Raw genomic sequence first — 18,611 nt, 5'->3', positions numbered from 1 at the left:
TTAGCTTTTACAAGCAGTATTTATTAAGCAGTTTACTTGTGTGAAAAGCAGATATTTTCTATAAAATAAGCTTATAAAAATCCAAAACATTAAGATTTACATTAGTATACAATCCAAAATTTAAAATTTTAACACAAATTAGCTTCAATTTATATCAGAAGAAAATTGATCATTAAAATGGTCAATTTTACTGCTTTATCCTGATTGGTTGTTCATAATATGTACTTTTTTTTTCTTACTAGAAGACAATGAAAGAGATATAAGGCTCAGAGGAAAACCCCTCAAAATATAGAAAACAGAATGTCTTGGAAATCTACTTAGTGAAGTCTATATTTGATTGGCTACTTGGTTATGTTTTGTTTTGATTTTTAAGTAGCTATACCATTTTCATACTTTTTGTTTTTTTTTTCAGCACTGGCAATTGCACCCAGGTAATGTTCTACCACTGAGCTATATCTGCAACCCTTTTTTATTTTGGGACAGTCTCTTGCTAAATTGCCCAGGCTAGCCTCAAACTTATGGTCCTCCTGCTTCAGCCTCCCAAGTCACTGGGATTATAGGCATGAGCCATTGCACCATTAGGCTGGCGCTTTCAATTCGATTTTGAGTCTTATAGAATCTATTTTTTTCCAGAATAGACATGCACATTTTTAACATACAATAGGGAAGACAACAACATTAGATTTTTAATTGTTGAGGTTTGGTTTTTTTTTTTTTTACTTTTTAAGCATAGCAGTCAACATTTTTGTTCTTTGCCATCACAGTCTGGAATTCATCTGATTCATTAGTTTCTCCAATTTGATTGCTAGGGCCATGTTTCCTTTAATCTTCAATTTTCCTGACATGAATGCCACTGTTGGTTTTAGTTTTCCTAAAATGAGAAAATAAGAGAGGTAAGCAACTATTTAGTGCCCTTAGGGATGTATCACTTCAAGAATATGAATCATAAAAAGACTCTCTTTGAGTTCTAAAACTCTCAGAAGCATAGAAATTTCTATTACAGCCTTTTATATCAGTATCTAGGGAATTTCAATTCCTAGATTTATATGTTAACAAAATCCTATAACACAAGAGGTAATGTAAAAAATATCAACAATCAGCAAAGATTATGGCAAAAAGCTGAAGATGGAATATTTAAACATCCTCTAGTAGTTCTACACTAAAAGAAACATGGTGGGGCTGGGATTGTAGCTCAGTGATAGAGGGCTCGCCTGGCATGCATGATGCTCTGGGTTCAATCCTCAGCACCACATATAAATAAATAAAAAATAAAGTCCATCAACAACACCAACAATAAAGAAGTAAAAGAAACAGAGTCCAAGTAAATTCTGGTAAACAAATACTATCATTGTTTAATTTTCCAATCTATTATAGTTTATTACACTTTTAGCCTTTTCAACGTTTAAATTCGGGTAATTAAATAGTGTAAATGCATAAAATATTTTAAGTGACCATTAAATATAATGTATGGACACAGAAGTATGTGCTAATATTATTTCAATACTAGAAATAGAAATGCCACAGTATTAAAAAAATGTGAGTGTTAAAACACATGAACAAAGGGATGAACCGTAGCTAATAAAGAAGATAACAAATATTAGCTCTGTGGAGAGAAGGAGCTATCTTTTTTTTGTGGGGGATGGGGACGGAATACTGGGGATTGAACTCAGGAGCACTCAACCACTAAGCCAGATCCCAGCCCTATTTTGTATTTTATTTAAAGACAGGATCTCACTGAATTGCTTAGGGCCTCGCCTTTGCTGAGGCTGGCTTTGAACACGCAATCCTCCTGCCTCAGTCTCTGGAGCCACTGGGATTACAAGTGTGCACCACTGCACCCGGCTAGGAGCTTTGTTTTTTATCTGCTATTTTATTCCAGTGTCACTCACAGTCTGGCATACAGTGGAATTCATGAAAAGAACTGAGGCTCAGGAGAGGATTTTGACTTGCCCAAGGTCACATATTGTGTATGTAGAACTCATTTATGATTTCCTGCCTTATTGTATGCCAGTTTATATGTTGCTCATATGTCCTAGAAGGCACGCTACATGTCCATGCATTAGTTGCTCACCCCACCCTCCACCCAGGTACCACATACAGTGTACAGGTTAATGTATTTTGTACATCAATTAGTAGACGCCTTTAAATTATTCTAAATAAGGGTTACAAACCCTCATAAATTGGTTACAGATGGAAAGAATCAAGTCCCATTCTTTTTTGAGCTGTGCCTCTCTAAAAGAAAATGTTAAAACATCTAAACTTATAAATAATAGAAAGAATAACACGACTTACATGGAAGATACTGGAGGGTCTTTATTCTTTGAAGAAACAAGAACAGCCCCTCCAAAAACTTACAAACTCTACCATCTGGGCAACTGTGCTCACTGCTCTGCCACTCTATAATATAGTGAAATCTATCAGTATATAACACAGCTTCCAATCAGCTTTATAAAGCTTTGTCCATAGATGAATGGATATCATGAGACAAAAAGAAAAGCAAAAACATGGATAAAGGGAACTTAAAGAGGAAGGATGCATGTGCAGAAGAAAGAAAACTAAAACAAGCAAAGGAGACCAGAAGCACAGGAAAGATGGAAAAAAAGAGGCGGGGATGAACAAAGGAAGGGGAAAGAGGGAGGGCAAAGAGAAAACCAAAGATAGTAAGAGATGGGAAGAGGTGAGTGGAGCAGAGTGAGGAAGAGAAAGGAGGCAGCCAAAAAAGAAAACCATTGGAAAACAAAAGTGAGGTCTTGAAAATTAAAGTTTTGATTCTTAATATTAAAATGCAATAGAAAGTAAGTTGATCTCCTGGAAAGTAAAATAAGTTATACAATAGAAGAAAATGATGATGAAATCACATCAACCCTTTTCTTCAGAAATATCAAAGAAATACTATAAGAACATTTCAAGGACCCAAGCACCCAGGAGAATCACAGAAAAAAAGACCGGGCCACCTTGAATCACTGTGAAATTTTGGAACACCACAAAAATGAATCTGATTCACTTTCAGAAAGGGCAAGATTAAGAACAAGAATAGGATCAAATTCTCAACTGTAATCTTAGAAGATGGGAGTCAAAGCTTCAAAATTCTAAGAGAAAGTGAATTTCAACTCAGATGTCTCTACCCGGCCAATCAATCAAAAGATTGTTAGTAGAATAAAAATAGCTTCAGAGACATATAAAAAGTACCTCAAACATATCCTCTCACATAGCTAGAGGAGAACATGTGTCGCCATAATAAAAAAATGTAAACCTAAGAAAGAAGACACGAAATCCTGGAAATAAATTCAATGTTGAGGAGTTAACTGAACTTCTAAGACAACAGCTGTGGAGCAGCTTGTAGATCTACAGTTCAGACTGGAACATGAAGACAAAGGGCTCCAGGAAAAAGTAGCCTGAAGGACAGTCTGACACATCTGACAACAGAGCAACTGCATCAAGTAGTTGTGAGGGGGAAAGCCCTGGGAAGATCATAGGAAGGCTTTGCTAAGTAGGTATGTGTCCCTCCAAATTCCGTATCCTGAAGCCCCAACACCAGTGGGACGGTGTCAGGAGGTGGGGTCTGTGGGAGTTAATTAGGTTTAGATGAACATTTGAGGGTAGAAATTCCATGAGAGAATTAGTGCCCTTATATAAAGGGGCAACAATTCAGTAGCATTTAAATAGTCACAACATTGTACACAACCACTGTATCTTCCTAGTTCCAAAACATCTTCTTTATCCCAAAAGGAAACCCTATATGGATTTCACATCAGTAATTCCTTCTCTCTCCAGACCCTGACAAATACCAATTAACTGTTTCCAGAGACTTACCTACCCTAGATATTTTATACAAAGGATTCACACAACATGAGATCTTTAGTGTTTCACTTCTTTCACTTAGTGTAATGTTTTCAAGGTTCATCCATGTTGGATGAACTTCCTTTTTATGGTTGAAGGTTATTCCATTGTATATAGTGTATACATAGCACAAGTTGTTCATTCATCTGTTGATGGACATTTGGGTTGTTCCACCTTTTGGTTACTGTGAATGGAACCTTTGTGAGCAACACATGTGCCTTTATTTATTTATTTATCGAGTGTCTATTTTCAAATCTTTTTAAGAGTAGAAATACTGAGCCACATGTTGATTATATATTTAGCTTTACCTATACATTTACAGGTTTAACTAAACCCACATATCTTAAGGTCAACTGATCTTCAACAAGAGTGCCAAGACCATTCAATGAGGGAAAGAACTGCCTATTCAATGGTTTTGGGATAACTGGATATGATATCAAAAGAATGAAACCACTGGAAGCTACTGGAAAATGTGTATCAAACCATATACAAATTTAATTCAAAATGGATTGTAGACTTAAGTCAGAGTTAAAACTAAAAATTCTTAGAAGAAAATTTAGTGGTAAATATTTAACCTTGAGTTTGGCAAAGACTCTTAAATATGACACAAAAAGTATAAGCAACAAAAGAAAAAAATATATAAACTGGTATCTATCAAAATAAAAACTTTAGCTAGGTGTGGTTGATTGTACATGCCTATTAATTCCAACTACTCAGAAAACTGAGGCAGACTGGTCACAAATTCAAAATCATCCTGGGAACTTAGCAAGATCCTATCTCAAAAAATAAAATAAAAGGGCTAGGATACAGTTGAGTGGCACAGCACTAGCCACTCAACTCATGTAGAAAGCCCTAGGTTCAATCCCCAGCACTGCTAATAAATAAATAAAAATTTAAAAATATTTGCTTCAAAATATTCATCAAAAAGTGAAAAGATGGGCTAGGGTTGTAGCTTAGTGGTAGAGAGCTTGCCTAGTATATGTGAGGCCCTGGGTTCAAGCACCCGCCCCCAACCTGGGAGGCAGAAACAAATACACAAATAAAGGGCTACATTTCCAATCCTAAGCCTGCCTACCCTGCCTTTCTGCAAAAGCACAATAAAGGCTCTTGCTCACATTTAAAAAGAAAAAAAAAGAAAGTGAAAAAAAAACTACAAAAAATGGGAGAAAGTATTTGCAAATCACACTTTTGTAAATATACAAAGAATTCTTAAAACTCAATAACAAAAAGATAAATAACCTGGGCTGGGATGTAGCTTGGTGGTAAAGTGCTTGCCTAGCATGTGCAAGACCTTAGGTTCAATACCCAGCACCATAAAAAGAAAAGAAACAAGATGACAACCCAATTTAAAGATGAAGATGAGAGAAGAAGAAAGTTATACATATGACCAATAAACACATGAAAAAATGGAAAACGTTAGGTATTATCAGCTACTATGTAAATACAAATCAAAACTACCAGATACAACTTCATATCCATTAGGATGGCAATAACAAAATAAATAAATAAATAAACAAAAACCCTATAAAATTAAAAAATAATAGGTGCTGATGAGGGCAAGGGTATGAAGAAACAGAAACCCTTATGCATTGCTAATGGAAATGTAAATAGTGCAGCCCCTTTGAAAAACAGTTTGGCAATTCTTTGAAAACTTAAATGTAGAATTACTATATGACCCAGCAATTCCACTTTGGGGAAGAGACCTATCACAAATGTCCACACAGAAACTTGCCTATGAATGTTTGTAGGAGCATTATTCCTAACAAACAGTAGAAACAAACTAATTGTCTGTCTGCAGATGAATGGATAAACAAATTGTGGTCTATTCATACAATGGAATTTTACTCAGCCATAAAAAGAAATGAAGTGCTGATGCATGCTACAGCTTGGATGAACCTCAAAAACATTATGCTAGGTGAGAGAAGCCAGATGCAAAAGATCACATATTATATGATTCTGTTTATATGAAATAGCCACAAAATGTAAATCAGTAGAGAAAGAAAGCAGATTAGTGGTTGCCAGGAGGAGGCAGGAATGGGTAGTGATTACTTAATGGTTCAAGGTGTTTTCTGGGGTGGTGAAGAAGTCCTGAAACTACAGAAGTGGTGGTAGCATTGTTAATGCTTTAAATGTCATGGATCATTTCAAAATGGTTGTTTGCACGTGTGAATTTCACTTCCTTTAGAGAGAGAGAGAGAGAGAGATTGAAGTACTAAAATATGCTATCTCAAGGATGAAACCTGAAAACATTGTAAAACTAAGTGAAAGAGATCAGTCACAAAAGATCCCATATTAAGTAATCCTATTCATATCTAGGGAAAGAAAGTTGATTAGTGGTTGTTTAGAGCTAGAGGTGGGAATAGAGAGATAGGGTATGAGGTGTTTTTTGGTTTTTTTGTTTTGTTTTTTTGGTGATGAAAGTGTTCAAAAAGCAACTGTGACAAACCACTGAATTATAAATCTTTAAATGGGTGAAATGTGTGAGTATATGAATTACACCTTGATGAAGTCATTAAAATCAAAGCTATTGACATATAACAAGATACTGAATTAGTAATTAAAAATCTTCCCACAAAATCTGAGCTCCAAATGGCTTCACAAATTAATTTACAGGATACTAAATCAATACACAAAAATTAATTATATTTATGTGCATCAGGAACAGGTAATTCAAAAATAAAATTAACAAAACAATTCCATACACAATAACAAAAAAGAATAAAATGCTTAGGGGAAACAACAACCATACTGGAAAAAATCATATCAAAGACTTTATCAAATCAAAACACTTTTGTAAAATAAAATATACTAGTATGAAAATGAAAAGACAAACCACAGACTGGGAAAGAGTATTTGATAAGGAACATATATCCAGAATTTATAAATACTCCTACCACTGAAAATAAAAAGACAATCTTGATTTCTTCTAATTCAATAATAAAAAGAACTCAATTTAGAAAGGAGCAAACTGTAAGGATAGTTCACCAAATATACTATAAAACATAGGAAAGGATGTTCAACATAATTATTAAGGTTATCCAAGTTAAATGTAAGTTAATGCTCCCTTCGGCAGCACATATATAAAATTGGAATGATACAGAGAAGATTAGCATGGCTCCTGCACTAGGATGACATGCAAATTTATGAAGTGTTCCATATTTAACAAATAAAAATAAAAAACCCATATGACATACTACTACATACCTACTGAAATGCCTATAATAAAAAAGATAATCATAAGTGTTGGTGAGAGGGGGGCTGGGGTCATGTGACTCAGTGATAGAGCACTTGCCTAGCACATATGAGGCCCTGGATTCCATCCGCAGCACCACATAAAAATAAACAAATAAAATAAAGGTATTGTGTCCAACTACAACTAAAAAATAAATATTAGAAAAAAAAAAGTGTTGGTGAGAATGTGGAGAAATTGGAACCTTCATACACTGTTGTTAGAAATGTAACAATGGTGCAGCCACTTTACCAGTTTGGTTGTTTTTTTTCTTTATTATTTTTTTTAATAACTTTGTTTATTTTTTTAGGTGGTGCTGAGGATTGAACCTAGTGCCTCACACAGGCTAGGCAGGCGCTCTACTACTGAGCTACAACCCCAGCCCTTGGTTGTTTCTTAAAAAGTTAAATCAACTTACCATATTACCCAATGAAATTCACCAAAGAGGAATGAAAATATACATCCATACAAATACATGTATGATGATATTCAGAGTAGCAATATTCATAACAACCAAAAACTTGAAACAATTCAAATATCCATCAGCTGGTTAGGGTATAAACAGTGTGAGGATAGAGATAGAGCTCTACAACAGAATGCTATGCACCCATAAGAAGGAAGTGAACTGCTGAGACATGCTACAACACAGATGGCTGACTCTCAAAAGCCTTATGCTAAGTGAAAGAAGCCAGGTGCAAAAGACTTCAAACTTTCTGATTCCATTTATACAAAATATCTGTAGAGACAGAGAACAATAGTGTTTGGCTGGCTGAGGGCAGGGTGGAGTACAGTGGAAATAGGTGTCAACTTCAAAGATGATTTTTTTTGGTATAAGGAAAATATTGTTAAATTATGTTGTGGTAATGTTTGACCAACTCTAGAAATTTACTAAAAATCATGTACATGTAACGTAAAATGATGGATTTTATAGTATGTACATATAACTGATAATGATGAATTTTATAGTATGTAATTTTATACTTCAACAATACTATTTTTTAAAACTTTGAAAAATAGCTATTAAGTACAATACACTCCCTTCCTCCCTAACTCCCTCCCTCCCTCCTTTCTTCCTTCCCTTCCCTCCCTCCCTTCCTTCCTTCCCAGAGACTGAACCCAAGGCCACTCAACAACTGAGCCACATCCCCAGCCTTTTTTTATATTTTCTTTTGAGACGGGATCTCACTAAGTTATTTACAGCCTCACTAAGTTTCTGAGGCTTGCTTTGAACTTGAAATCCTCCTATCTCAGCCTCCCAAGCCTCTGGAATTATAGGTGTGCACCACCTCACCTGGCACAAACACATTTCCTTCCTTCCTTCCTCCCTCCTTCCTTCCTTTAAGAGACAGTCTCTCTCTCTGTTGCCCAAGCTAATCTCAAACTCCTGGGCTTAAATGATTCTCCTGGCTCAGCCTCCCTAGTAGCTGGAACTACAGGCACATACCACTATGCCTTGCTAAAATTTATTTCTATCTTATTGATTTACCACACAGTGGCCTCTGCTGGCCAAAAGAAGAGATTGTGATAATTTGTTTACTAGCTGCTTTAAGTTTTTATATTCATAATGTATCTACTATACAAAAAGGCATAGAAATGTCTATGGTTTCTAAAAGTAGAATTCTTAGGCTGTAAGGTCTAAATTGTACTCATTTAAAGAAAAGCAGATGAGATCAATAGCTAAGAATGAAAGAGCAAACTCACTTGCTCCCAGATGAAACCATTGCTACAAAATACACCTCATAATAACTTAAATCTTTTGAAAAATATTCAAAGGCTGGCCTACCTCTCCTAGTCAATGCAAGAGCACATTCACAGAAATACATAAGCGAAAAGCCCATTATTTCTAGTTTATGCTATGTAAGAACAGGTAAATTAAAGAAGCCATTGATTCACCTTTGAAGATCATCAGAGCACAATAATTAAAAGAAAGAGTTTTGGGGAGTTAGCTTGGATTCAAATCCTGTGTCCAACATTTATCACTCCCTATCTTGGGCTTGTTATTTAATTCATCAAAGTCTCAGTCTCTATCTTTATAAAATGAAGAACATATTTTATCTCAAAGGACAGTAATTATTGGATATAATTACTGTCATTTCAGTTTACAAGTTGACAATAAATTTTTAAATGATCTTTAAGTTTAAAAAATATTCGTAAGATCCATATTCACTAAAAATTTATCAAATACTTTTGTGTCCAAAACATGTTTAAGCTCTATGAAGAAAGTATTTAAAACCCTAAACACACACTAAACTATTTAAAATGAATAAAGAGATAACCATTAATACTGAAAGATGCTCTATAATGCACAATGTGAAGATTACCAAACAGTAGTACAATCTTATTTTTCAGTAGTATCATCTTGTTTTTATAAGCATACATTATATTATATACATTCACATGCACACACACAAATATATATATGTATGATGCTACACTAAATTAATTGATGGTCATTTTTCAGTGGTGTAATAAAAAATTGTTTTCTTTTTTCTTAAGCATATTTTCTTATTTTTGTATGTTTAACCCTACTACAAGGAATGGGGAAAGTTAAATAAATCTTGATCATAAAGACATCAGATTGGCTCAAACTGAATGCAGGCCACTGGCATCCTTGATTAGAATTGGAAAGCAAGACTTAGAGGGTTCAGGATACACTGTGATCCTACTTGTCAAGATTAAAACAGAACAAAATATGCATAACATTTATAATTCATTATATGAAAGACTTTGGAATATTATAATACCTTAGTTTAAAGTGCTGCTAACACTTTAGAATTTGTTAATGAACGTACCAATTGGAATAGAGTTCTAAGAATAGAAAACAGAACAAATTATCCTTTATTTTTTTCTGACATTGTTAGAAGTAAAAGGACAGACAGAAAATCATGCAAAAGGTTCCTGAGTTGGGGGTTCCACAGAAAGCAGTGCCGCTGGGCCATGGCAGAGGGCTGGCATTTTCTTATTGCAACAGCTGGCAAGACTAAAGCATGATCCACTCTCAATAAATGAACTGCTGCTGAATATGACATCTCCAGTAACCATGGCATTATTGGAAATATCTTAATCCAGCTATCAGAATGAAGCACACCTAGGAGTCCGTCTGAACTATCCCTGTTTCTAACATTATATCTTATATTAGCTTCTCAGTCAAAAAAAAAAAAATTCTGCCATCTATTTTCCATTTGTTGAGTAAGACAGAAGTGACCATAGGGGCAACAGTAAGAATAGCCTTCCCCAAACTATGCTCTTCAACATAAATCGTGGCTGAGATTCCAAAACAAACATTAATGAGTCTTGATTCTTTGGAAAAGAATAACGTAAAATAATAGAACTAAATTCTCCATGAACAACAAGCGAACTAACAAAATCGAAAACTTACCTGAAAACATTTTGACAAAATCATCAGTGGACATACTCATCACCACATCCGCCTTATCAGAGGGCTCTCCATGTCCAACATTCCCACCCCTGTTTTTCAAATCCAGAAACCATGTGCCACCATCTTCACCTATATAGAGATTAATATATAGAAATAAACAATTATTATGATTAGAATAATCTTCCAAAATGCTATTTCCTGGATTAAAATTCTCTGGCCTCTAATAATCAAACAGCAAATATTTATTGAGCACTTATTTTGTTTCAAGGTGCTAGGTTCCAAAGAGCCTTCAATAAGATAAGAGAAACACTGTTCTCTGGGCTGGGGCAAGGGCTCAGTGGTAGAGCGCTTGCCTAGCATGTATGAGGCACTAGGTTCGATCCTCAGCACCACATATAAATAAATAAAGGTCTATCAACAACTAGTAAAATGTTAAAAAAAAAAAACCACTGTTCTCACAATAAGAGAGGAAATGGAAGGTGATGTACATACTAATAAAAGAAGAACCGGGATTACTAAGTACCAGTAACAGGAGAGAATGGGAAGTTATTATTTTAGGAGTATAGAACTTCAGTTTGGGATGATGAAAAAGTTTTGGAGATGGTTGTAAAACAATGTGAATGTAACTGTACTCTTGAAAGGAATTAGCAACTTTTATTTGTATTTTACCATAATAACAAAAAATTGATTTAGCTGAGTATATAGCTCAGTGGTAGAAGGGCTCACCTAGCATGCTCAAGACCATGGTTCAATCCCCGACACCCAACACACCTAGGGGGGAAAAAAGCACTAGGGCCAGGAAAGCCCAGTTGAAGCTGAACTTTGAAAGTTAAGTAAGAATTAGTTAGTTGGACAGGGAAGAGGGAAAATACCTCAGGCAATGAAAACAGGATATGTAAAACAAAAACAAAACCATCAACAGAATTAAGTGGGCAGGATCCCAGAGGCTCAGGAGGCTGAGGCAGGAGGGTCACACTTTCAAAGCCAGCCTCAGTAACTTAGTGGAGTCTCTAAGAAACTCAGATAGACCCTGTCTCTAAATAAAATATAAAAAAGGACTGGGGATGTGGCTCAGTGGTTAAGTGCCAGTGCCCCTGAGTTCAATCCCCAATACAAAAAAAAGGAGGGCATGAAGCATGTGTGAGGAACTAGACCTGAAAACAGTACAGTAGGACTGGAGGACAGTGGCATCAGACTCACTCATAAGGCACTCTCGGTGGGGGACACAGTGAGCCACGTAAAGGATTTAGTAACTTCATCCCTCATCCTTTGTCACCATGGAAGGAAAATGACACAATAAGGTTTGCATCTTAAATAGCTCACCCTACCTTCAGTGCAGGTGATACATTAGAAAGGGATGAAGAGGATGGAGAAGACTAGTAAGGACATTGGTGGGATCATTTGTGAGCTTGAAGGTGATCCCTGGATCAGGATCGTGGCCATGGGGATGAGGACAAATGGGCATATTTGAGAGAAATTTTCAAAGCAAAACCTCAAAGCCAGAAAACGGACCAAGTATGCAGAAGAAAAGGTGGGCCGTGTGCACAGGATTGATCTGCTAGTTTTCTGGCTTGGGAACTTGGGCAAAAATGGGTGTTGGGTTTACTGAGAAAGGACTAATTAGAAGAACAGCAAATGCAGGTATTGGAAATATTGTGTTGTTTTGAACATTTTCAGATAGAGGTATATTTGGGACAGCCAAATAAAAATGTCAAATGAAGGACTGGGATTGTGGCTCAGCGATAGTGGGCTCGCTCAGCATGTGCGAGGCCCTGGGTTTGATCCTCAGCACCACATAAAAATAAATAATAAATAAAATAAAGGTATTGTGTCCAACTATAACATTAAAAAAAAAAGTCAAATGAAATCCGACTAAGCTAGAAATGTAAATATATGACCAATCAGTTCATATGGTCATTGAAACCAGGGGATGATTGGAGTTTCCTCAAACAAATCTGTATAGAGTATAAGGAGTGCTAAGATAGCGACCTAAAGGATACAGTGTTAAGGGAAGGATAGAGGAGAAGCATCTAGCAAAGGAGATGGGGAATAAAACCAAGGAAAGGGGGCATTTCCAGAAGGAAGGAGTAGTCAACAGCCTCGGAAGCTGCAGTGTGGTCACAGGTAGGATTGACAAATGCCCACTGGTGGCATGAATGTCCATCCAGGTCCCTGGTGAAAGTCAAGTCTATGGAATAGGGAGGGATAAATGATATGAGAGCAGTGTCCAGAATGTGAGTTGCAGATGAAAGTAAGTTTGGCTCTGAAAGGGAGAGAAAGGGTGTGTGGTTTGTTACTGCTGCTATGCTCTGTTTTAAAGACAGAATAGGCTTGGAAACATTAAAATATCACTGGGAAGGAGGCTGCAGGATGAGCAGGTTGAAGAAGGCATGATGAACAACATAATTCCTGAGATGGACAGAGAAAACAAGACCTAGAATTTTGCTACTGAAAGTGACATTCATGAGGTGTAATACTGTCACCACCTGTCAGAAATCACAATCTTAGACTCTACCCCAGACCAACTGGATCAGATTCTGCATTTGAGTAAGACTCTAGGCACTCAGGATAGTACAGACATTAAAGATGGAGGGATGTGCTCCATTATACAGGAGGGAAGGAGGAACCTATAATGGTTAATTTATATCTGATGGTAGGAAGTGGAGCAATTTCTGTCTGTAGCCTTCTGAAAGGGTTTAAAATAGTTGCTGTGGAAAATAAGGCAGTGGCTGAAAACAGAATTCTGAGGTGCTACTTGAAGAAGTATTACTTGAGGTACCATTTGAAGAGGGACACTGATGAACTTCTACTGGTGCAGATCTGATTTTTTTTTTTTTCCCTTTTCTTCAACAGGGCTTAGCAGTCTTGATGCAACTATGAAGCCCTCAGATAGTTTGATGATTCAACTGAGACTACAGGGCCTTTGACAGATAACAACATGAAGACAAAGGGTCTGGGACAAGTTTAGGACACAGGCTAGAGAGTGACTGAAGCAATGAACCATGGATTCCAAGGACAAAAAGGAAGTGAAAACACAAAGGCAAGAATATGTTAAATAGGGCTGGGGATGTAGCTCAAGCAGTAGCATGCTCGCCTGGCATGCATGCGGCCTGGGTTCGATCCTCAGCACCACATACAAACAAAGATGTTGTGTCCACCAAAAACTGAAAAATAAATATTAAAAAAAAATTCTCTCTCTCTCTTTAAAAAAAAAAGAATATGTTAAATAACCCAGGAGACACGGAATGCAAAAGTTTCTGTAATGGAACTGTGGTAGTTACTTCTTAAGACTACCATTAACCTGTGTTAATTTTACTATGTGGAAAAGAAAAACATTAAGAGGTTTTAAAAAGCTGACTATACTCAGACTGATCTGAGTAATATCAAAGATAAAAATACTAAATTGCCCACGATTGATAAATTATTGCACTGCACTCCCTGTCATGATGCATAGGCCTCTCAGCATAGAATTTCTTCTCCATTATCAAGATGTTATTTAACACTGGAAGTATATGTAATAAAACTATTTTGCATGCATCCATATTCATTGATCTTAGCTTAGAAATCAACAGTATTCTTGAATGTCTACATTCAAGCATCTTAAATACAGTCAAGTATTCAGGTTATCACTATTGTAGACTGATTTTCTTCCAAAAGAAACATTCCACCTTGTTTCATAATAGCCTCAGATTATCCAACACAGTCCTTACCTGAGAGTTCAAACTGATAGATTGCTTGTGTGGCTTTAACCACATCATCACTGAGAGAGTCCTTAACAATTCTAAATGTTTCTTCCACAGCTCCAAAATGTGCTTTTGACTGTGGCTGTGGCTTCTCTTCTTTGGCTTCAGGAACAGCACCTGAAGAATATTATTCATGTAAATGGCCTTAAAGCCACACACAAGATTAATTAGTAAGCAAGAGAGACATGCTACCAAATAGACCTGTTTGACCAAATAACTTTAAACACATTAAGTAGCATATAAAAGTATAAATCAAAGTGATAGAATAGCAGCCAAACATATGAGTTATAACTATGAATGTAGTAGCTTATACTCTCTAAGGAAAGGGCTGACTTTCAGAACAGGTTATAAAAAACAAAACAAAGTGGCCTGGGGTTGTGGCTCAGCGGTAGAGCACTCTCCTACCACATGCAAGGCGATGGGTTCGATTCTCAGCACCACAAAAATAAATAAATAAATAAAGGCATTGTGTCCAACTACAACTAAAAAAAAAAAATTAACGAAACAAAAAAACCTACTACTAAACAATACAATGTTTATAATAAACAGACCTAAACAAAACTGCTGGAGTTTTAGGGGTCATAATTAATCACTTTTTAATATTCTCTTTGAGTTTTTAAAAAATATTTCTAGTTGTCCATGGATCTTCATTTTATTTATTTATTTATTTATTTGCAGTGCTGAGGATCAACCCCTCTACCACTGGGCCACAACCCCAGCCCTATTTGAATATTAAAACCAAATGAGAAAAAAAGACCTTGAAGTCAGAAAAATGAAGATCAAAATACCAACTATGGAATTATTGGAGTTAAAGTGGAGATTGTAGCTTTAATCATCAGCCAAGTGAACTTTGTAATCACTTTCCCTCTACATTAAATTTATTCACCCCATCCCTTTATCCATGGATTGAACTTGCTGCATCCTCCCATTAGGGGTTAGAAATGTTGCGGGCAGGGCTGGGGATGTGGCTCAAGCGGTAGCGCGCTCGCCTGGCATGCGTGCGGCCCAGGTTCGATCCTCAGCACCACATACAAATAAAGATGTTGTGTCCGCAGAAAACTAAAAAATAAATATAAAAAAATTTTCTCTCTCTCTCTCTTTAAAAAAAAAAAAAATGTTGTGGGCAGAGCTTATGTGAACACCAAAGACAGCCTGCTCAGAAGGGTCAGAACAAGGCAAGGTCACTTTCTTCTCCCCATCTCACTGGCTCAGGCTAGTGCCTCCCACTAGACAAAAAGGGAGGTCAAACTGTCAATCTGGTGATGGCTCCCCTGCCTGCAAACACGAGGCTGGAGGAATAGAGACTCACCTATAAGACTTGCATCACTTAACCAACTGCTTAAAACAACTCGGCATATGATTAGCCAGGGGAGAAGGCACAGTTCATAGGACTGTTCTGCTCCCACATCATGGTGCTGTCCCCCAATGAGTTCCTTTTTTTTTTTTCCCCTCCTGGAATCACTTAAAGGAAATTTAGTAGTTGCCCTCAGATACAGGTAAGAACATTTCATTAATTAACTCCAAGGGAAAACTGACCTCTAGGCTAAAAATAAAATTCCCCATCTATTTCCTCATAAATTATACCCTGCCATCTTATCCAGGACAACTCACCAAAGTTATGAAATGATGTCTAACTGACAGCATAAAGATACTGCATAAGTATACCAAATGTAAGTTACCTTCCATTATAATGCTTTCAAAGACAAATATAAAATTCTTCTTCTCTTTAAAGTTCAAGTCCAAGCAAAAATTAAAGATAAAATCCTTAAGATTCAATTAAGCAAATGAGATAGACTACTCTTTTTTCTTTTAGTCAGTTTTATAATTATTTTTAAATTCACTACAATGTACTCTTTCATTGCCTGCTTCCAGGTCAAATAACTTCTAGTGCTTCTTATGGCATGGCACTGCTTTTTACTAACATACAACATAGATATAAAGAGAGAGATTGTAAGTATACAGCTAATAACTTATCAGATGGCAAAAGCCCTTAGTCGTCACCATCTAGGTCAAGAAGCAGGATATTAAAGGTACCCAAAAGCCCAATCCATGCCCTCTCCTCTGAATGGTTGATACCATTCAGTTTGCCTTATTTTTACCTTCCAAAAAATGGAAACAATCACATAGTTTCTATTCTTTTATGCCGGTCAATCCTTTCAAACCCTTCCAAAAATAAAGAGAAGGGAATACTTCCTAATTCGTTTTGTTGAGGCCATTGTTATCATGAGGCCAAACCAAAACAGGAAAACTGTCTGCTGAAGACAGACATTACACAAACAGGTAACACATGTACACTTAGATGAAATTAGGTCAAGAAGGGACAGGTATTATTATTTTAAAAAGCAAGAACTGGGATAGGATAGATTATTTTAGACAAGGTGGCGGCCAGTCTGAATTGAATTAAATTACAAAAGGTTGAATATGTGAATACACACATGCTTACCCTACAATTTGAAACACAACATCTTGTCAATAGTTCACAGTACATTTGAAAAGTAACCTTCAGCCCAATGATTTACTTAATACTTTATAACCTTCATAATGTGTACTATGTACAATGTCTTTTCCCAGTATATCCTTGAAAATAAATTACTTTTCAAATATACTTTAGTGTAAGTGGATGAGGTATACTGCTATAAGGTACTATTATTTAGAAACCAGGTTAAAAATTGAGGCATGTATTCCAATATTTATTTATTTGTTTGTTTATTGATTGATTGATTGACTGTGGTATTGGGGATGGAGCCCAAGGCTTTTGCACATGGTAGGCAAGCTATATCCTAAGCGTTATATTCCAATATCAATAGTGCACTGACACAGATAAGTATACATTGACATTAGATGTATGACTCTAGAAGAATATTTGGTAAAATGTATCAGAAGCCTTAAAATGTCTTTCCTTTTGCCTAATTACCCACTTTTTGTGACTTAAGAACAAAAACTTATGTGGTAACATTTATAAAATGAAACAATTACAAACCACTAAAATAATATATTCAGGGCTGGGGTTGTGGCTCAGAGAGATAGTGCTTGCCTCACATGAGTGAGGCACTGGGTTCGATCCTCAGCACCACATAAAAATAAAAAATAAAGATATTGCATCCACCTATATAACTAAAAAAAAATATATTAAAAAATAATATATTTGGTCTGGGGATGTGGCTCAAGCGGTAGCGCGCTCACCTGGCATGCGTGAGGCCCGGGTTCAATCCTCAGCACCACTTACAAACAAAGATGTTGTGTCTGCCAAGAACTGAAAAATAAATATTAAAAAATTCTCTCTCTCTCTCTCTCTCTCTTTAAAAAAAATAATAATAATATATTTGGGCTGGGGATGTGGCTCAAGCAGTAGCGCGCTAGCCTGGCATGCGTGAGGCCCGGGTTCAATCCTCAGCACCACTTACAAACAAAGATGTTGTGTCTGCCAAGAACTGAAAAATAAATATTAAAAAATTCTCTCTCTCTCTCTCTCTCTCTCTCTCTCTCTCTCTTTAAAAAAAAAATAATAATAATATATTTGGGCTGGGGATGTGGCTCAAGCGGTAGCGCGCTCGCCTGGCATGCGTGCGGCCCAGGTTCGAGCCTCAGCACCACATACAAAGAAAGATGTTATGTCTGCCGAAAACTAAAAAATAAATTAATTAAAAAAATAAAAATAAAAAAATAATATATTCATGTGATATAATGCTAAGTTGTCATTTCAACAAGTTACTTCTGAAGACATGGAAAATATTCACAACATAATTATAAGTAAAAAAAAAAAAGAGTATATATAATTGAATATAAAATGATCCAATCTGGTGAAATATTCATTTGTGGGTATGAATTTTACATCTGTAAAGAAAAAAAGGTGATAAGAAGAACATAAACCCAAAAACAAAGCAACATTTACATTTAGGAGGTGGATTACAGGTAATTTTAAAATTTTTCTTCAAGCTTCTCATACTTTTCTATACTTGTCTATACTTCCATACTAAGACTAATTTTAAATGCTATTAAAATTGAAAGAAGTACACAAAATCTAGTGGACATATCCAAAATTATATTAAAGAGCTAAATGCACAGTCAAAACTAAAAGGAATAAAAATAAAGACATTGACATATACATTTCTGAATGGTGAATTGGGGGTAAAGATAAATTATATCAATAGTTATTATTTAAAAAATATTCTTAAAATTGTATTTTAAAGCAATACAATTAAAAATAAAATTTTAAGTCTGGTGTTTTGGAGAAAAAAAAATTAAGATACAATAAACTCAGCAATTTTCTGGCAAACATCAAAAAAATGAGAAAAAGAGAAAAGAGAAAATTAAACATGGATTTTTTTAAGTTAATACTACATTTCAACTCTTAAGTAAATTTTAAACCTTAAATGGATGACTGGCTTTTTATTTTTGAAAAGCTGGTAACTGGGGGTAG

The 18,611-nt window shown here is 35.8% G+C and overlaps 1 protein-coding gene and 1 non-coding gene across 3 annotated transcripts in view; one reads left to right on the top strand and one right to left on the bottom strand.

Annotated features, from left to right (window-relative positions):
• Hsdl2 (hydroxysteroid dehydrogenase like 2) overlaps window positions 1-18,611 on the bottom strand; it is a 66,488-nt gene continuing 47,877 nt past the window's right edge. For both annotated transcript variants that reach the window (XM_046451218.2, XM_046451219.2), the window contains 3 exons: window positions 14,159-14,308; window positions 10,449-10,577; window positions 1-871 (listed from right to left, as the gene is read on the bottom strand). In XM_046451218.2, coding sequence (XP_046307174.1) covers window positions 759-871; window positions 10,449-10,577; window positions 14,159-14,308 — 392 coding nt within the window. In that variant the 3' untranslated portion in view covers window positions 1-758. The remainder of the gene's footprint in view (window positions 872-10,448; window positions 10,578-14,158; window positions 14,309-18,611) is intronic.
• Window positions 6,899-7,003, top strand: LOC124097532 (U6 spliceosomal RNA). The gene has a single exon (XR_006853269.1). It is a non-coding gene; the product is annotated as a U6 spliceosomal RNA (small nuclear RNA).

The sequence above is a fragment of the Marmota monax genome, unplaced genomic scaffold (assembly GCF_021218885.2).
Source record: "Marmota monax isolate L192 unplaced genomic scaffold, Marmota_monax_Labrador192_F-V1.1 WCK01_AAM20220418_F8-fsc00020, whole genome shotgun sequence".
NCBI classification, from domain to species: domain Eukaryota; kingdom Metazoa; phylum Chordata; class Mammalia; order Rodentia; family Sciuridae; genus Marmota; species Marmota monax.
Note: the sequence above shows the minus strand (reverse complement) of the source record. Positions and strands in the feature narration are given on the sequence as shown.